The 21930-nt window shown below is 41.2% G+C and overlaps 1 protein-coding gene across 1 annotated transcript; it reads right to left on the bottom strand.

Annotated features, from left to right (window-relative positions):
* Nucleotides 1-401: 401 nt before the first annotated feature.
* On the bottom strand, nt 402-20793 carry LOC137500597 (hemolymph lipopolysaccharide-binding protein-like). The gene is made up of 5 exons (XM_068227541.1): nt 20770-20793; nt 17662-17801; nt 16438-16600; nt 7760-7987; nt 402-618 (listed from the first exon to the last, which is right to left on the bottom strand). The coding sequence occupies exons 2-5, from the start codon at nt 17791-17793 to the stop codon at nt 458-460; spliced, it is 684 nt and encodes a 227-aa protein (XP_068083642.1). The 5' UTR covers nt 17794-17801; nt 20770-20793; the 3' UTR covers nt 402-457.
* Nucleotides 20794-21930: the final 1137 nt, after the last annotated feature.

The raw sequence follows: 21930 nt of genomic DNA, 5'->3' as shown, positions 1-21930 counted from the left end.
CGTGTGCTGAAGCTTCACATCAATATGATTGTAAAGTAAATCAGGAACAGTAAATATATTCAATTGCAATATTGAATCTGAAAGTAATGTCAGTACACAAAAGAGTACTTATGGAAAAATAATGGAATAAAACAGATTAAATGTAGTTCCAACGCTTGCCATAGATAAAGCTACTTTCCTCCATTAAGGATTTCAACAAGATTTTTCAAATCAAGGGTGGAAGAATAAGCCTGCCAATTATATATAGTAAGTTCAAGAATTTAATCATACGTGCCGTATGGGTATTAATACGAGTTTTTCCTTCACCGACTAAAATTTCGTGTAAATTATTACTAGTCAAATTAACGCAGGAAGCCACTGCACCACGGTATTATGAAATAACAATTATTATTGAATGCAGTTTCTTTATTACATGTTTTAGGACGCAACACACAACGCTGCTCCATCTGTGTGCACTCTACAGTGTTTGTTCACAAATAACCTTTCTTGAATCACTACACAGAACGTTACTCGTCCCCTTCTTGTTGGATGTAGCATCAAATAGTACACAGTTGTTTTCACCAGATCTTGGAAATCCGGGGAGCCAGCCGAAGAAGTCTGTGGAGTTCATCTTCTGATCTGTGAAGTAAAGTAAATTCTGTTACTAACCTCGTTATTAGGGGGTGGATCTTGACCTAACTTCCATGTTTTTTGGCACATAAAGAAGTGAATGCAAAATGATCGAATGTCTAACAGCAAACAACACAATAGAGTAGAAGAAATTGTTTCATTAACAACACCGCAGCATATCAGTAAAATGCTCTTCCAGGGATTTGTTTTTTTACAATTTGCTTTACCGACACAGATAGGTCTTGTGGCGACGATGGGATAGGACTGGGAAGGAAGCGGCCGTGGCCTTAATTAAGGTACATTCCTAACATTTTCCTGGTGTGAAAATAGGAAACCACGGAAAACAATCCTCAGTTCTGCCGACAGTGGGGTAAGCTCACAGTTGCGTGCTCCTAACCACACGGCCAACTCGCCCGGTCAGGGATAGTTTATGACCGTGTATTAGACAGGACTGCAGATTAAGTGGAGGACAGTATAACAGAAACGACCCGTATTCAGCTTTTTATTATTTGTATTGAAATGCTGCTTATACAATGTACTGGCTGCCAAGATATTGCACAGTGTTTATACTTGCAACATAAGACATGTTAATGCCGAAATGAATACGCTTAATTCTTCCAGGGGAATACACACTAATTGCAGTCTGTCACGTGCATCAACCCGAAGAATGAGTTGTAAAACGTTTTCTTTGAGGAATGACCGGAAGCAATGTCAAATGTGCCTCCACATGTATTTACCTTAACCTGGGTAATCAGTAGCGTGGACAGAATTTCAGATTGGGGAGGGGGGAATTACGGTAGGTGTTCATCCGGATTTTTATTTTGGTGGGTGTCCAAATAGGTGCTATCAAATATATAATAAGGAAATTAGTGGCCTTGGCTCCTAGTAAGAGTGGTGGATTCGTGAGGATTTTGGAAGCTAACAATAATATGCATTACATACAAAATGCGTATTAAAAGTACATTTGTTCTGGGTGATTTCCAACAAAAGAGTAGCGTTACAAAAATTTTGCAATGTTTGGGTTAGGAAGAATTGAGAGAAAGAAAAAGAGCTGCTCGACTAAGTGGTATGTTCCGAGCTGTCAGCGGAGAGATGGCGTGGAATGACATTAGTAGACGAATAAGTTTGAATGGCGTTTATAAAAGTAGGAGAGATCACAATACGAAGATAAAGTTGGAATTCAAGAGGACAAACTGGGGCAAATATTCATTTATAGGAAGGGGAGTTAGGGATAGGAATAACTTACCAAGGGAGACGTTCAATAAATTTCCAATTTCTTTGAAATCATTTAGGAAAAGGCTAGGACAGCAACTGCCACCTGGGCGACTGCCCTAAATGCAGATCAGTATTGATTGATTGATTGATTGATTGATTGATTTGTTAAAACTCGTAGTATGACTGGACTCTTTGCCACCACGCCCCCCCCAACCACTGCATACGCCCTTATCTTCATCTGCTATTCTCTTTCCAACATAACTGCAGCATTTCATATATTCTGAGTATAAGTGAAGCGAATGCAAGAATGCATAGTTGAATAAAGATGTAATATTCTGGTTTAGAATAAATACGGTTTTCACACACACACACACACACACACACACACACACACACACACACACACACACACACACACACACACACACACACACACACACACAGACACACGCACGAACTTACACGAACATATATATATATATATATATTTATAGGACGTAAGTGGTATGGGTATTATAAGAGCATCCGTGGCTCAAGAGGCAGCGCGTCGGCCTCTCACCACTGGGTTCCGTGGTTCAAGTACCGGTCACTCTATGTGAGGTTTGTGCTAGAAAAAGTGGAGGCGGGACAGGTTTTTCTCCGGGTACTCCAGTTTTCCGTGTCATCTTTCATTCCAGCGACACTCTCCATTATCATTTCATTCCATCTGTCAGTCATTAATCATTGCCCGAGAGGAGTGCTACAGGCTTCGGCAGCCGGCACAAATCCTATCCTCGCTGCAAGATGGGGGGTTTAATTCATTACATCCCTGACCCAGTCTTTGAATGGAAAACAGGCTGTAGGTTTTAATTTTTCAAGGAGTATGGGTATATGTATTGTGCTACTTGGTAAAGAAGAATACCTGTCACAATATATGCTAGGTAGCATTTACCTTGTCCTACTAGTTTCCATCGGAAGCCTGGGATACAGAATATAGCAGTATAAAGTTACAGTTTGGTAACGCTAATATATGTATGTATATTTTAGCGTGCCAGAAGGCAACGACACGGAGTTCTTGCCGTCACAACACCCTTTTAAGGACTACCGGCCCAAGCTGAGATTTAAACTTGTAATCTCGGACTCAGAAGGACAGTGACTCAACCAACTGAGCCATATGAAAAGGAGGTGCTTGTACTTAATGTTATAAACAGGTACTGTTATTGTTTTTACAAAGTTTTTTTTGAGGAGAATTTATTAAGATGTACCTTTTCCAGCTGTCCTAAATGCACGAGGCCGTACGGAAGAACAAGCTGGAAGCTAAGGAGACTTGCAGGGTTGTCACTTCTTTCTCGGTTTACTTTTAGGCTTGCTTATTATAGAATTTCCCTTAAGGCACTCTGCATTTATCCCCAACACTGACATAGTTAAGAAAGACATGGGATGGGGAAGATACAGCCTTGTTTGTTGGTGCAATAGAGTTGTGTGTGTGCAAGTTGCTCTACGTCACATTGACACTGACAGGTCTTATGGCGACGATGGGACAGGAAGGGGCTAGGAGTGGGAAGGAAGCGGCCATGGCCTTAATCAGGTATATCCCCAGCATTTTCCTGGTGTGGAAACGGAAAACCACGGAAAAACGTCCTCCGGGCTGCCGACAGTGGGGTTCAAGCCCACTATCCTCCAAATACTGGATACTGGCCACAATTAAGCGACTGCAGCTATTGAGGTCGGTACACAATAGAGTTGGCCTTGAGTCTCCAATAATCGAAATGTCTTTGACCAGGGAGGTACACATTCACGGGACGTAGTACCAAGGTTGTACCATTTTTCCTTAAAGAAGACAAATTGAATGAAGATTCAACGTCCTCAGAAACGAAGAACTCTATTATTAATTTTACGTTCAGTTCCAATAACGCAGCCGGCTTATGTTAACAGTACAGAAGATATGATTTCGATTGTTGTATACAATTATACGTAATGATAAAAAGAAATCCATTCTGGAGATCTGTGACCTCTCTCGGTAGCACCGGCTTTCTGTTCACAACCCCGTCCCAAGGAAAAGTGGTATCCACGCTACTGGCCTGGACTTACTTTCTGGGTATGCCACTCAATCCACTCACCATTTAAGGTACAAGGTAAGCCCGAAGATTGGTTGGATACGCGAAATTCACCACCATAAATGATGTCGTTATGGTTCAAATGTACTAAAGAAAAGTAAGCATAGGGTTCATGGAATTTTAAATGCTATCATCGTTTGCGACGGGATCTACGGTTTTAAGTATAAACCGAATCAATAGAACGTGACTTCCCACTTCAAAACGTTTCCATGCATTGACTGCGCTTCAAGCCTCGGCCGTCTTGAGAGAAGATAGAACCATTGAAACTGAGCTATCACGCCCGCCAATTGCAAAATAGTTACCCTCATTTTCGATGTTACTCTTTGAGGTTTCATTCAATCCCCGGGCATTTGACAAACCAGACATGCCTAATTATAGAACTTAGGAAAGCATCCGCCATTATGTATAGATACTGGATGCTAGTGCTGCTGCTAGAGTACAAAAATTTCGCAACTTACCAGGTTTTGGCTTCTTTATGACAAAAGGTTTCCTCTTCAAAAAGGTCACTAATATGCCACAAAATGAGAAACTAACGTTCAGTTCCCAATCCTGTCACAGTCTTACCAATACTGCGACTTAAATACAGAACATCTGTCAACCATGGTACAACCCGAAAATCTCGATCACATTGTGCCAGGGTTTCTGGGATATTGCTTTTTCCAGGAACCGAAGTACAAATGCTGACATGATGTTTTAAGCTTGTAAATGTTTTTTACCGTGGCGCCGTTATCTTGGTGGGTACGGAGTAATGCCTTGCTAATTGCCCTTCTCGTCATCGTCATCTCTTGACATTTTTCAACGTGTGGTTATATTTCCAATACTGCGGTCAATGTAGGGGAATACCCCCGCATCACAATCATAAGTGCTTTTCTTTTATTCAAGCTCCTTCAAGCAGTACAGACATAGAGAGTTATGTGTGGCCCTTTTGAGTCTTGATAGTTGATTCTTTGTTAATATAATTTAATTTAACATTTCAGCATAAGTTCTTAATTTCTTAGTACCGTACCTTAAACACCGGCTGATGGTCACTAGTTTCAGGAAATATTTTGGGAGCGCCCGGCCTCCGGCCCTCCTTCCCCCTGGCTACGCCAGTATCGTGGTTCATTATTATTCTGGGTTGACTTGAACTCATTTCAATAACATCTTCCAACGTACTTGTATTCATCCTCCTTTCGCTTTGTGTGGATAGATGGCATAGGTATCCCATCTTGTGTCGGAGATAGTTTTCTTTACCTTGTCTTGCCTTTTATTGTTCTTTGATTTCACTTTACACTAATCCAAGAAGAAAATGGAGGCGATAAGTTACCGAATTGCTTTCCTTTACTACTGTGTTGTTTTGTTCGACTTAAAATGTGAATACTCGCTGTTGAATTACGATCTGTTCATTTTTTACTCTTGAGATGCTGCAGATCGCGTGGTCGGTAGATGCAGAGTGGGTTGTTGTCCCATATGCTCTGCACTCTGACCGGCCAACCGAGCAGAGCAGAGGAGAGGTGGTCACGGCTCTACCGTGGCTCTACGCCTCTGCATTCGGGAGACATTCCTGGGGCACAGCGCTGCATTTCTCGCCTGGCCTTGCCCGTCGGCTGTCTTGAGAATGGTTTTCCGTGGTTTTCCATTCTCCTGCACTAAGACGAATGCCGGTACAGTTCGTAGTATAGGCCACCCCCTCTCTTTCTCCGCACATGTTATTCAGCGCAACAAATCTCCCGGCCTGAGAGACGGCGTAACCGTCTAAGAGGCCCACCTCCCGTTTCATAGTAGTAGTAGGAGCAGCAGATCGCGTATGTAACATCTTCCTCTTACTAATGTAGCCTCTTTTGCCCTTCCTTTGGCGTGGTTACCATAGGTACTTTGTAACGTTGTTTGGACACTGTTCATTATTATCTTATCAACTATGGATCTGACCTGACTTTAGGACGTGATGTTGCCTCGTTCTGATTTTTTACTTAGCTGCCTCTTGGTGTAGCACCTCGTGTACGTGCTGTCTTGTATGGTTGAGGGTTTGTGTAATTGTTTGATATGTGCCTTTATGGAGACGGAATTTTGATTCCCAGCATCAGGAATGTTTTATGAGATCGGTACAAAGGAGGTTTTTTTTTTTTAGTAAACTGTTGGGTGCTGGAGGCAAGGTTATAATTCCTGGAGGTTTTCGTGTTTAAGGTATTGGGTGCGATAGTGCCTTGGTGAAAGACAATGTTTGTAGTAGACGTAAATATTATTCCTGGAATATGTGACAACCCCATTTATTAAACTACGATGTAAAAAAATGGCACTGCTCTTCCATGACTGTTTTCTCTGCTTGGTATTGGGAGGGTCTGTGACGATTGGGCTATCACTATCAGCAAATGACTTTTTTTAGTTAATTTCCTCTTATGTATCCATAGCCAACGGCCGTAGCCGTGTTGAAACACCGGATCCCGTGAGATCTCCGAAGTTTAGCAACATTGGGCGTGGTCAGGAGTTGGATGGGTTGCCACGCGCTGTTGGTGAGGGTAAGGGAATGGAGGAGCGGAAAGGAACTGGTCACCCTACCGTACGTAAACTCCGGCTCAGGAACACCTCTGCGGAGGTTCGTACCTGCCTTCGGGCAGAATAACCCTTACCTACCTATGTATCCATACGTCTGTTTATAATTGTCACTTTTCTGCCCATTTATTTTGACTTTCCCATACGTAGCAATGGTAACAACTCATGTTTATCCTTGCCCTATCCATGTTTAGGCGGCCCTCCATTTTTTAATATGGACATTGCCATGACCGTTGATTGTTCTCTTTTGCGTTTGGGACATTTTCTTTCGTCAACTTTCCCTTTTGTTATTGATATTGGTTTTCGGGTAAAAGTTGATCGTTATAAGAAGCGCTTTCAATCTAAGTGGACGTGTTTATTGGGCTCAATTTATAATATATTATACTCTTGGTCTATATCACTTTCCTACAACAGGTATGAGATTGTCAGCCCACGTATTGATGGACGTATTTTCAATCGAGAAGGAAGATTAACGTCTTAATCGAGGTGTAGATTACACGACTCGTATTTATATTGCTGCGACATGCTGAATTCCACTCAACTGAGAAATGATATGTATGTTTGAAAGTATGTACTCCATCCCTTTTTTTTTATGTATAACAATATGGCCCGCGTTCATCTTTTAAATTTTTTTTCAATAAATCTTATATGTGAAGCATCCCTTCCTCCATTTGGTACCGTAGTTACGACACAGTGCCCTGTTTTCGCATGCTACTATTATGCGTATGTCTCTGCGGTGAATGTTTATGTGTGTTCCTTTCTGTAAGTTATTATCTACGAAAAGGGTGCGGTACACGAACTCTCGTTCACTCCATCGCTGCAAGAGCGGCCTAGCGTCTATAAACCTATCGATCACATTCGTAATAAATTTTTGACACTGGTATGATTTTCTGTGATTACATCTAACTCATGAAATTAGGAAGTGAGTTTAACTCCTAATTCTGATCACAGAGACTGTTAAATGCCCAGAGAAGAGATGAAACTGAGGAATGTGAGTGTGAGAGAGGAGGGCGGTCACAGTAGTGTTCTGTACAGCGGCGGAGGTTTAAAGAGCACCGTTAACAGAAGATGGTCGACTTTACAGATTAATGACCCTAGAAAAAACAATTAACGAAAACCGAAATTTTCTTCCAGATACTACTGAAAACGAACACAATATAATGCCTGGTAAATTTTAAACCTTGGATACATGAAATGTGCGCTGTTGAGGAAAAGAAGCGCGTCTTATGCGGTTTATCGCATTAAGGGGTGCCACGTACTACAGTAATTAGAAATTGCTGTCATACGGAATTAAGAGGTGTTAGACTTACCTAAGACATTCATCCAAGATCCTGAAGAACTCTCTCGGTGTACTCCAACCCACGGACAACATCCAGCCCACTTGTACAGAGTTTCGAACTCTTCCTGGGACTCCAGGAGCAGCATACGAGTGCCTTCCTTTCGGCAAGCCTCCACTCCATCTCTCCAGTTCATCCCTTTAGGAAGAATTTTGTAATATCCAAAACCGGGAAAGTGATGGTAGCCCGGCAGTGGTACAACTGATGATGAAAAAGACAATAGGCCTATATGAATGTTCATGAATGTTAAAATGTCAGAATACTATTGTATTACACTTTCAAGGTTCATACTGTATTATTTCCGCTGTTGCGTTGCAATTCACTTAGATAAAAATTACCTTACTCTGATATAGAAATAATTTGCCAAACATTATCGACTCAGTTACGTCGTATTAAATATACATCTTAAATATTCGTTTATATTATCATCAGTTTCTAATTGCTGATTATGGGACGTTTTGGGATATAAACTGATATGACAAAATATCAATAGTAAATGGGAATTTGTGTACTGAAAATGATGCCAGAAATGTTAAACAATTGAATATTAAATAGCGAGTTACAATCTCCTGTTTTCATCATTAAATAAAAAGGGAAAATTATATTGATAGGGGATACTATGTGAATGATAATGGCAAATCTATGTTTACAATCCAATGTGGGGATGATTATTGAAGATTTATTGAGGCACTGAAAAGGAGAAAGAGTTTTGCGTCATCATTTCTAAACTATCTTTTTGTATCTCGCCTATTAAGAGTGAAAAGAGCTATTGGTATGTTCCAAACCTGTACCAAGCAGTATTAGAACGCTTTAAAATATAGGAAAAGGGATGCAGTTCGTAGCTAGGTGGACCTGCAGAAGGTTTTCCAGACACCTAGGCTCACATACACTAGCATGTTTCACTACTGCCTACTCAGTGACTACAATGTTAACATCCACATTCAAACACATCAGGTGTAGTAATGTACAGTAACATGAAGCAACACGTCGAGACAACCAGATAGTTTCATGCTGACTGCGTACACCTAACGAGAATCCTATCATGACAAAGAAGAAACTGGACAGATGAAGAAGAAACTACTGTGGACAACAGGAAGATCATATAATGTTATTTCTGAACTTGCATCAATTTTCAGTGGGTTTATTCCACGATATTGAAGAAACATTACTGGTTGTAGGCTTTTGGTTCGTTTCTACAGATCAAGACCTTCACTGAACGATTTTTGAAGACTTCAACTGCGAATCAAGTATGGAACTAACTTGGTGCTGCCATTTAAGAAGCGACACCATCCAGACCATTTACGATCCTGAAAATGGAATGAAAGTACTCAAAGAAAATCGCTGTCAATCAACACATTTCCTGATATAAGGTTTCCCACAACAGAAACAAAAAAATACAATACGAAATGACAATAACCTACGAACGCCAAGCAGAGTATATTGATACGAGAAGAAAATGAGTATTAGTGAGAATAAGTATATGTTGATTGGAAAGAAATCTAAGCCAAAATGAAATAACACATATGCTGCATCGCTAGTGGTTCAACACCAGACAAACAAAATTTCAATGAAATATTTGGATGCAGACAACACAATGATGTGAAACCAGGGACTGCGATGCATTGATTGGAACTGAAGCTTTCCCTTCAGTTGTTGAGCAAGAGAGGTGCATTTAGGAATATACATATCTCAAATCACCGATATATTTTCCTATACTTTCAGCTCAAAAAACAGTAGTTCACACTCTACCTCGTTGACAAATTTGATGCTTTAAATATTTTTTTAGTTTTGGCTTGCGTTTCTTTGCATTCAGCATCTACTTATTTTCCCAAATACTAATTTTCCTTCGTATCAATATACTCTGCTTGGCATAGATAGGCAGTCATTTCGTATTTCATTTGTGCTTCTGTTGTAGAAAACCTCATATCAGTGGGAATTAAACGATTTAATTTGGCAGGTAGTTAATATCATGCAATATTCACTAGTTGATTTGATAATGCATTATCCTTTATAAAGATTACTCTCTCTACCGTATTACTATGTTTCTCTCCTCGCGATACCGTTGTATCGATATGTCACTGTACAGCCTGCGGAGCTGCAAATGATCGTAGAAGAGAATCGTAGGTGAGGTCGCAGAAGATTATCCTGGACGAAGAACCTCCAACAGCTAGTTGATATGTACGATAGCTACGGCAACTGTAATACAGAAAAACTTACACAATGATGGTCAACAAAATTCTGTGAGTAGTCGGCCCTATAAGAAGAATTGCAACACTGCTTTTGTACAGACACCTTACCAGATAGGAAGGTACCATTTTTCAGGACAATGCTATTATTCAGTTTTAGTAATTTCCTCATTCACTGGGGTTCGTATTTTTCGCGCATTATCTGACCCATCATCTGTTGAATATTATCATTATTGTGGAAAGTAATATGGGATATAGGATAAGGTCCCCATTACCTTAATAAACATGGAACAGACATTTGACAGCTGATGGCGGAACTGTTGAGGATCCAACCAGCCTTCGGGCTGAGGACTAAACATATGCATCAAGGTATATAGAGAATTAGCGAAAATGATAGCGACAACTCACCCGTTTTCATGATAAATAAATTTTGGGGCCCATTCAAGCAGGTTTTCCACGTAATCCAGTAAATGTAAAGGTGAATGCTGCTCCCCTACGCTTCTACGATGTGAATTTATGGCAATTGAATTAATACACTTCCTATTGAAAACACAGTAAATAAATTATATAGAATTTTCGAAACCGAACACTGAAGTTCAATTTTCAGTGCAGATGATATACATACGGTTGTTTAGGACGCTTCAGTTCAGAATAGTGTGTTGTAGATAGCAAACAAAAAATTTCCTTCACAAGAAATCTTGACCAATTGTAACATTGATAGAAAATTATTTCGTTAGCTTTTTTAGCCCTCTGGTTCAGATTATCAAGAGACATTTGTCAGGTTCCATATGTTCTGGAAGTTGGGAGGTGTTAATGATTCCAAAGTGTCGCTGCCTAGCCAATGAGGCGTGAATAAAAGTGCATCGGAATGATAAAAGTTAGTTATAGTGTTAAAATCTCTTCTCCTAAGCTGAGCAATTCTCGTAGTTTAACTACTTGTTTCTAGATCCAATAATGTTTAAGGTGTCATGACGGTCATTGGTGAGAGACTCACACTGGGTGGTGTTCTAATGCCCATTAAGATTGTTCTCTGTCCACAGAGGCTCATGCCAACTACCGTCAATTCGCGTTTCCATGGATGACCTCCTCAGTCAGTTTGTATCATCCCAGTAATTACGATTATTTGAAACTATACAATAACATTTCTTGTACAGAACTGATTGTACGTAGATATTAGTAATAATTTGCCGTACTCTTTCTAAAATAATATAGGAACGAATTGTTGCCTGGAATGGAGGTGAGTGTCGGACTATCAAGTAATGTCCGTCCTTCTCCCCTTAGCGGAAGACTACAGACAGTATCATGTAAAATACGAATTCCTCATCCTGTGGAGTTTATCATTTCTCCCGAACAATTGTTTTACGGTATACGTTAGTATAGGTTTCTGCTGCTCAACATTCACACATTAACTGAGAAAGTAGGACGAGAGTATAGGAGGAGGATGCAATGCTGGTGAGAGATGGTAGTCCCGGCTCAACGACGAAAATGTATGCGGGACCAGCAGAGAGTAAGTCAATCTTCCCGGTGAATTCTTGAGAGTCGCGAGACGGAAACTACCTTGAAACCCTGGAAGGTAAGTAACAACAGAGAAGGCACTTAAAATGTTCTCGAGATATAAAATGCGAAAATGTCTTGCTTGACTAGTGGAATCAGTGTCGTTTGACTCAGTCTCGAGTCAGTCGCGTGTGAGTTACGAGAGAGTCGTGAGCCAGTTAGTCAATAGCGAGTAAGATGGTCCTGGTTACGGGAAGTGCGGTGAGTTGAATAAAGACCACCCCTGTGAATGATGCTGTGTTACGAGAGGTCATGTTGGAGAGCGCAAGAGAATGTGCACTATTACATTAGTGAGTTCAGGCTGTGACGGTTGGTAAACTCAAACATGAGTGAAATTTTAATAGCTGCAAATAGTATATTTCAATAAATTCAGTCAACTTCTATGGCTAGATATTTAAGCCTTAAGCACTCCTATAATTAACCACATACCTGTTGATCTGAAACAACAGGGATATTTGAGAGTGCTAACTCATAGCGTTTAAAATTGAAACGTATCCGTTTGATTTTTGTGAAGGTAGGATAGCCAACGAAGGTGTATATTTTATTTTCAAAATACTTTCGATGAGAATTTTAAGCATCGAAATCTGAAAATATTTGAGGAGGGTGCCCCTTTACAAGTGTACAATATTTGTGTTACTTGTATAAACCACCTTTACGGAATAAGAAAATTAAACCATTAAATCAGTACATGTGTTTAGTAAGACAGGAATTAAGAAGACTGTGGGTTTCCTTTTTATACCTACGGTTACAAAACGCGTCAATTACAGGGTTGTCTGGGCTCCTGGCAGCAAAGTCGTCAAAAAGAATATCGTCGTTGCCGGAACGAAACCTCCTATGTGATACTATTTTTGGAGATATACTGACCCGCAGCACATACGTTATGAAGAGCGAGAATGCCTTGACAACTGCCACACAATATTGCACCTTAGATGACAGAACATTATCGGCCAAAGTTCTAAGCTAAAATATTTCACATAGGAGGTTTCGTCCCGGCAACGACGATATACTACCTGTTGGTGGTACAATGGTGGTGACAGGTGACAGCTCCTCCTGTTACTGCTAAGTTTTCTGAGGACGAGTGCTCTGCTGTCATCACAGTCCTCCTAAAGAATATACTACCTGTTGGTGCTACAGTGGTGGTGGCAGGTGACAGCTCCTCCTGTTACTGCTAAGTTTTCTGAGGACGAGTGCTCTGCTGTCATCACAGTCCTCCTAAAGAATATACTACCTGTTGGTGGTACAATGGTGGTGACAGGTGACAGCTCCTCCTGTTACTGCTAAGTTTTCTGAGGACGAGTGCTCTGCTGTCATCACAGTCCTCCTAAAGAATATACTACCTGTTGGTGCTACAGTGGTGGTGACAGGTGACAGCTCATCGGGCAGTCTGTTACTGCTCAGTGTTCTGAGGACGAGTGCTCTGCTGTCATCAGAGTCCACCTAAAGAATATACTATTCGTCCGTGCTACAATGGTGATGACAGGTGACAGCTCATCGGGCAGTCTGTTACTGCTCAGTGTTCTGAGGACGAGTGCTCTGCTGTCATCAGAGTCCATCTAAAGAATATACTATTCGTCCGTGCTAAAATGGTGATGACAGGTGACAGCTCATCGGGCAGTCTGTTACTGTTCAGTGCCCTGCTGTCATCACAGTCCTCCTAAAGGATATACTACCTGTTGGTGCTACAGTGGTGGTGACAGGTGACAGCTCATCGGGCAGTCTGTTACTGCTCAGTGCCCTGCTGTCATCACAGTCCTCCTAAAGAATATACTACCTGTTGGTGCTACAGTGGTGGTGACAGGTGACAGCTCATCGGGCAGTCTGTTACTGCTCAGTGCCCTGCTGTCATCACAGTCCTCCTAGAGAATATACTATCTGTCCGTGCTACAATTGTGATGACAGGTGACAGCTCATCGGACAGTTTGTTACTGCTCAGTGTTCTGAGGACGAGTGCTCTGCTGTCATCAGAGTCCACCTAAAGAATATACTATTCGTCCGTGCTACAATGGTGATGACAGGTGACAGCTCATCGGGCAGTTTGTTATTGCTCAGTGTTATGAGGCCGAGTGCTCTGCTGTCATCAGAGTCCACCTAAAGAATATACTATTCGTCCGTGCTACAGTGGTGATGACAGGTAGCTGCTCCTCGGGCAGTTTGTTATTGCTCAGTGTTATGAGGACGAGTGCCCTGCTGTCATCAGAGTCCACCTAAAGAATATACTATTCGTCCGTGCTACAGTGGTGATGACAGGTAGCTGCTCCTCGGGCAGTTTGTTATTGCTCAGTGTTATGAGGACGAGTGCTCTGCTGTCATCAGAGTCCACCTAAAGAATATACTACCTGTTGGTGCTACAGTGGTGGTGACAGGTGACAGCTCATCGGGCAGTCTGTTACTGCTCAGTTTTCTGAGGACGAGTGCTCTGCTGTCATCAGAGTCCACCTAAAGAATATACTATTCGTCCGTGCTACAGTGGTGATGACAGGTAGCTGCTCCTCGGGCAGTTTGTTATTGCTCAGTGCCCTGCTGTCATCACAGTCCACCTAAAGAATATACTATACTGAAATTCAAGTCAAGAGCTTAGGAAAAGTATCCTTCCGCATGTGAGCACGTCCCCTGTTCCCCCTTCCCGTCTCCGTTCTCTATCTCCGTCACAACCAGCTTATCATTAACGCCGCGCGTCTCTCTGACAAGTACTTCATTCTGAAATAATAAAGCATCAAACGAAATCACTCCTTTCACATAGCTGTACCTATTTATTCCTATATTGACCATGTAAAACCTACAGATTACTGACGAATACCGAGGCAAGAGAAGCAAGGTTTATTTTTATTCCATAATGCATTTTGTATGAGGCGCATGCTCTCGTGTAACGCCTCTCAGTGACAGTGGCTGAAAACTCACCCGTGAGTGGGATTGCAAAATACAATGTTTCCAGGAATGTTGTAAATATTGTAGTCTCGTCATTCGGAAGGTAAAAAATACGAACTCATGATCTCCCCATGACAACATTTCTGCAGGTAGAGGGCGGTTACGAATATAAAGTAAAGTACAAATTATTATTATTATTATTATTATTATTATTATTATTATTATTATTATTATTATGGCGTCTCCTAAAACCGTAAAAGAGTAGTTAGTGGGACGTAAATCAAATAACATTATTATTATTATTATTATTATTATTATTATTATTATTATTATTATTATTATTATTATTATAATCATTATCGAATACGCCAAGGATCCTATAACCATACCGTGTTTAGGCCCTTCCTGTTTTATTTACGGCGAGTGCATAGTTTGAACTGAGCTGACACATGGACCTTCCGATGGAGACTTGGATTTTCCGTGGAGTTTAAATTCCAAGCGAGCGGCGTAAACACTGTACACAGAAGCGCCGGTCAGCTGCGCGGACTTTTTCACGTCTTCCACAGTCCACAGCGGATTCTAATCTCGTAGGCTACTGTAAACCTTTAAAACAATTTGGTTTAGATTTCCTACTCAATTTTTCTCCACTGTTGTTAGTTTTAATGTATTTTACAGGGGACTCAAGCATCACAGCATCACACACGTCTTGCTCACAGCTGGCAGCCATTATGAATGCTGAATATGCTGTTGCAGCCAGTATTGCCAACAGTTTTCTTGGATCGATCTTCAACGTCGCACATATTATGCGAACACATCAGCAATGGAATGAACTCGAACAAAGCTTACTAAGTACACAGTGCAATAAGATATCAATATCATATTAAATAATTTTTATTTTGCTACATACACCACTGAGAACATTAACTATTCATAGCCATCTACGCATGAAATATAAGAGTTGGTAACGAACCCGAATAACATACAACCTGTGATATATTTTTCATATTTATACAGGGCAAAAATTTTTGATTCATCAAGTCAGTTCACCACAATATCTAACGAAACTGAAAAAAGCTCCTGACTTAAGAAACAAGTAACAAACCTAGGGAACAATTTGGCGCTGCGGAAGCCTTTTCACCGACCAGAAGTCTGACTAACATCAAAGGGACCGCTAAGGTCTTGAGTTGACTCTCAGTATACATGTTGGTGCTACAGTGGTGATGAGAGGTAGCTGATCCTCGGACAGTCTGTTACTGCTCAGTGTTCTGAGGACGAGTGCTCTGCTGTCGTCAGAGTCCTCCTAAAGAATATACTACCTGTTGGTGCTACAGTGGTGGTGACAGGTGACAGCTCATCGGGCAGTCATCTACTGCTCAGTGTTCTGCTGTCATCACATTCCTCCTAAAGGATATACTACCTGTCGGTGCCACAGTGGTGATAACAGGTTGCTGCTCCTGTCATTAATGTCCTCCTAAAGAATATACTACCCGTTGGTGCTACAGTGGTGGTGAAAGGTGGCTGCTCCTGCCATCACCGTCCTTCTAAAGAATATAAAACCTGTTGGTGCTACAGTGGTGGTGACAGGCGGCTGCTCCTCGGGCAGTCTGTTACTGCTCAGTGCTCTGCTGTCATCACAGTCCTCCTAAAGAATATACTACCTGTTGGTGCTACAGTAGTGATAACAGGTTGCTGCTCCTGTCATTAATGTCCTCCTAAAGAATATACTACCTGTTGGTGCTACAGTGGTGGTGACAGGCGGCTGCTCCTCGGGCAGTCTGTTACTGCTCAGTGCCCTGCTGTCATCACAATCCTCCTAAAGAATATACTACCTGTTGGTGCTACAGTTGTGGTGACAGGTGGCTCCTCCTCGGGCAGTCTGCTACTGCTCAGTGCCCTGCTGTCATCACAATCCTCCTAAAGAATGTATTACCTGTTGGTGCTACAGTGGTGGTGACAGGTGGGTCCTCCTCGGACAATCTGTTACTGCTCAGTGTTCTGAGGATGAGTGCTCTGCTGTCATCACAGTCCTCCTAAAGAATGTATTACCTGTTGGTGCTACAGTGGTGGTGACAGGTTGCTGCACCTCAGACAATCTGCTACTGCTCAGTGTTCTGAGGATGAGTGCTCTGCTGTTATCACAGTGGTCAGTGAACATTTCTACCGTCAGGGAAACGCCATCCGTCATTTTCTCGTCTGATTGCAGTTCAGCCTGGAACAGTCATAAATGTTAACGTTATGATACACGACAAGGAACAGCGATATAAACGAAGAAGAGGAATCAATTTTTATATTCACATGACCACTGCTGTACTATTAGGTATTAGAGAATGATGTTGTGGAAAACCTCATCAATTTCGGTGAGTTTTATGACCGCGAAATAAACCATTCACCCTAGTCAACAAAACGCGCCCCAATGGATGTAGGAAGGTTCGTATGGCACCAAGTGTGTCTGACACATTCGTCCGGCTCCTCAACCAATATTTTTCTATACGATATGCGTGTTAAATTTCCTACTATTACGACTTCCAAGTTGTTCCGTTCATAAAGGCGTTCCGAGTCATTCACTCCCTTTTCTCTCCTGTGGGTGCGATAGAAGATCACCATGTTATCCTCTATCAGTTGTAAGAGGCGATATAAAGGAGGTGCAGGACATGTCAACATGGGAACCTGCGCTGGCAAATACGGCTCCAAAAGCTCAGTCAGGCATAGGCCCCGTACCGCCAGCCTTTGTTAATTCTTGTTCGTGATTATACTGGTTTTTTGTGGCCAGGGGGATCTTTCATTTGCACGTCCTTCGTGGCCCATATCTTTTCTTGCCGATATCTTCATCCTTACCAGGATTAGACCTCACATTATTTTCACTATGACTAGTGTTGTTAGAGGATGTTGCTCTCTTTTACTTCTTAAAACATCAGTCGGTGTCCCTATTTTACGTTTCCGATGAACCTCAATGACATGCAGTCTGCCATCCATATGGTAATACACCAACGCCACATGAAACAATCAATAACAACACTTTTATATTGTCTGTCTTTTAATACGATGGAGTCCCAGGCAGAAATTTTTGTTAATGCCAAATACTAGCTCATTGAAATCCATCAAAGTGCGTTATATGGCTACACCATCATATACACCAGCGATCATTACGCGCGGCCGTGCGACTGATTCTTGCACGTAACTTCTAGCAGTGTTTCATTTTAGCTGGGTGATACGCCGAGAACATTCAGTAACAGAACATATACATCACAAATAAGAACAGAGTATACTCACCGCTACAAGTCGATGGCCGGACTCATTCCTCCAGCTGGATACAGAGAATTTCAACGTTGGAGATCCTTCACATTGTCCGGAGACGGTCCAAGACTCCAGGATCATCGTAAACAGAACTAGTAGGAGCAGCATGGCGACACCTGAAGACAAAATTAATCTAGCTTCACTGATTGTTAGTGAGGATGGAAGTGCATTTCTTGAAGAGGACGGGCCAGATACATGGTTTTCTACTCGAAGTTATTAATGGAGCTAACTCTATTAGTAAGTTCACTCTTAGTAGGATAAAATGATGGCAAGCATAATTGGCAGTCATATAAATTTTAGTGAATAATGGAAGGGTATGTATAGGTATTTTAAGCCAGAAACAGGTTCCAAGAAGGACATTCCAGGAATAATTAATGATCAAGGGGACTGTGTATGTGAGGATCTTCGAAAGGCAGAAGTATTCAGTCAGCAGTATGCAAGGATTGTTGGTTACAAGGATAATGTCCAGATAGAGGAGGAGACTAAGGCTAAATAACTATTAAAATTTACATATGATAACAATGACATTTAAAATAAGATACAAAAGTTGAAAACTAGAAAAGCGGCTGGAATTGATAAGATTTCTGGGGATATACTAAAGAAAATGGGTTGGGATAGAGTACGATATGTGAAGTACTTATTTGATTATTGTTTGGTCGCAGGAGCTATACCAGATGAATGGAGAGTTGCTATCGTAGGCCCTGTGTATAAAGGAAAGGGTGTTAGACATAAAGCTTACAATCTCAGGCCAGTAAGTTTGACGTGCATGGTATGTAAGCTTAGACATGTTTGTGAAATTAATGACTGGTTCGATAGAAGGCAGTTCGGTTTTGGGAACGGTTATTTCACTGAAGATCAACTTGTAGGATTAAACAAGATACAGCAGATATCTTGGATTCTGGAGGTCAAATGGACTGTATCGCGATTGACCTGTCTAAAGCATTTGATAGGATGGATCATGGGAGACTACTAGAAAAAATGAGTGCAATTGGACTAGACAAAAGAGTGACTGAATGGGTTGCTATATTTCTAGAAAATAGATCTCAGAGAATTAGAGTAGGTGAAGTTTTATCTGATCCTGTAATAATTAAGATGGGAATTCCTCAAGGCAGTATTATCGGACCTTTATGTTTTCTTATATATATATATAAATGATATGCGTAAGGGAGTGGATTAGGAAGTAAGGCTTTTTGCGGATGATGTTATTCTCTATAGAGTAATAAATAAGTTACAAGTTTGTGAGCAACTGCAACGTGTCCTCGATAATGTTGTGAGATGGACAGCAGGCAATGGTGTGTTGATAAATGGGGTTAAAAGTCAGGTTGTGAGTTTCACAAATAGGAAAAGTCCTCTCAGTTTTAATTACTGTGTTGATGGGGTGAAAGTTCCTTTTGGGGATCATTGTAAGTATCTAGGAGTTAATACAAGGACAGATCTTCATTGGGGTAATCACATAAGTGGGATTGTAAATAAAGGGTACAGATCTCTGCACATGATTTTGAGGGTGTTTAGGGGTTGTAGTAAGGATGTAAAGGAGAGGGCATGTAAGTCTCTGGTAAGACCCCAACTAGAGTATGGCTCCAGTGTATGGGACCCTCACCAGGATTACCTGATTCAAGAACTGGAAAAAATCCACAGAAAAGCAGCTCGATTTGTTCTGGGTGATTTCCGACAAAAGAGTAGTGTTACAAAAATGTTGCAAAGTTTGGACTGGGAAGAATTGAGGGAAAGAAGAAGAGCTGCTCGACTAAGTGGTATGTTCCGAGCTGTCAGCGGAGAGATGGCGTGGAATGACATTAGTAGACGAATATGTTTGAGTGGCGTTTATAAAAGTAGGGAGGATCACAATATGAAGATAAAGTTGGAATTCAAGAGGAAAAACTGGGGCAAATATTCATTTATAGGAAGGGGAGTTAGGGATTGAAATATCTTACCAAGGGAGATATTCAATAAATTTCCAATTTCTTTGAAATAATTTAGGAAAAGGCTAGGAAAATAACAGATAGGGAATCTGCCACCTAGGCGACTGCCCTAAATGCAGATCAGTATTGATTGATTGATTGATTGGTTGATTGATTGATTGATTGATTGATTGATTGATTGATTGATTGATTGATTGATTGATTGATTGATTGATTGATTGATTGATTGATTGATTGATTGATTGATTGATTGATTGATTGATTGATTGATAAACCTCTAGTGCTGCCTTACGGGACATGAACTCATTTCGTGACCACTCATTATTGGGGTATATACTGGGTAACGTGCCGTAGCCCCACAAGAAGTACAGAAAAATGCTGAAACTCTCTAGTACTTCACCTCCCTGCCTTGAAGATCTTCACATACAAAGAGTACTTGGTAAAGAACTGTTTCCTTCTTCTTATTGTTTCAATGTTTGGACGATCATGTGGGAAACAGTGAGAGATCTCTCTGATGCAAGTGTGCCACTGATTTGTATTCCACTGCATTCGTGATCATTAATGGATCTTAGATCTTTTCCGCGGTCAAGACTTATACGACTTCTTTCTTAGGGCTGTTAATGTAATATATGTGTTAATATGTTATCGCACCGCATCTATTGCTGAGGGAAATACATTGGCAACAGTTTATGAGAGTTATCACCTGTGCTTCAGGTGCACAGGTTGAGTGAACAGGTAGCAACGAATATCTCCGTGTATTTCCTCACAAATTTAAACGACATCACAATCGCACATGGCCAGCTAATTAGCGATAACCAGAACAATGTGTTCTTGACAGAACCTGTTACTCTCACTGTAAGTAATAATGTGTGTGTAAGATAAACCTCTACTGTAGGTGCAGACGGGTGTCTGGATACGTTTGTACTTCGGGAGGACAGTTTCATATTTGACTGTAAACTACTCTCTTCTCCTCTGCAAATTGCCCCGCCGCTACCGGTCAGCAACATGAGTCCTGAGATACCTGACCAAGTCTGTTGTCGAAACGTATTTCGTTCTCCGGCTTATATAAGACATCCCGAATCACTACTAACAAAATAATTCAATAAAACTGTACAAAGAGAATATTCCGAAACATTTTCGTACTACATCTCCAAATACTCACCAGGAAATACAGTGCTGGTAGCAGCGGAACATGACGACGGTTCGTAATTTCTTATCTTATATACTGAAGACAGCGGGCATTAGACATTCCCCGCAGCACGCGAGAGAGAACAGTAGTAGCTGAACTGATTATCGTGGCCGTAAGATAGTGAGGTCATATGCTCTTTGACCGGCCGTCCTTGTCCCAGGATTTAAGCTGGAATTAATACCCGGTATGGGTTGATCGAACCCTTGACCTGACGTGCAGAAGCTGAATTCTAATTTTTTGAAAGTCACCACGTAATAACCTGGTGGTTGTTGTTTTAACTCTGGAGATCTTCTTAACTTCACTGCACTGTTCGGATCAGTAAAATTGCTCTCTTATAATTCATATATTTGGTTTTTTGGTTTCCTCATTTTTACAAAAAGGAATCGTCTATAAATATATTCTAAAAGTTTACGCAAGTGTTAAAGCACAGTTTTTATTATTTTTCTTTTTATTAAACATTTCATAGTAAACAATTTTAAATCACATTTTAAGTTTCCAGAAATAAACAATAAACTAATTTCATCGACTGCAAAGCTTAAATAAACTCCTTAGTTCAGGATACCATTCTAGTAAATGTGACTGTTAATAATAATTTCGTGTGGCTATTTCTAGCCGAGTGCAGCCCTTGTAAGGCAGACCCTCCGATGAGGGTGGGCGGCATCTGCCATGTGTAGGTAACTGCGTGTTATTGTGGTGGAGGATAGTGTTATGTGTGGTGTGTGAGTTGCAGGAATGTTGGGGACAGCACAAACACCCAGCCCCCGGGCCATTGGAATTAACCAATGAAGGTTAAAATCCCCGACCCGGTCGGGAATAGAACCCAGGACCCTCTGAACCGAAGGCCAGTACGCTGACCATTCAGCCAACGAGTCGGACAATGTGACTGTTATTTGATTACAATAAAATATCATACTCCTAAATAATCACGTAAGTGTTCGAACACAGTTTTCAAAATTATTATTTTATATTTTTAAACATTTAAATCTCCAAGTCGTTAGAGACGTGATGGGCCTGGATCTACCAAGCGACCGCTGCTCCTCCGGAAGGCCTACCACGAGGTGTGCATGGTCAGTGCGACGAACCCTCTCGACCGTTATTCTTGCTTTCTAGACCGGAGCCGCTATTTCACTGTCA

The sequence above is a fragment of the Anabrus simplex genome, chromosome 4 (assembly GCF_040414725.1).
Source record: "Anabrus simplex isolate iqAnaSimp1 chromosome 4, ASM4041472v1, whole genome shotgun sequence".
NCBI lineage: Eukaryota > Metazoa > Arthropoda > Insecta > Orthoptera > Tettigoniidae > Anabrus > Anabrus simplex.
Note: the sequence above shows the minus strand (reverse complement) of the source record. Positions and strands in the feature narration are given on the sequence as shown.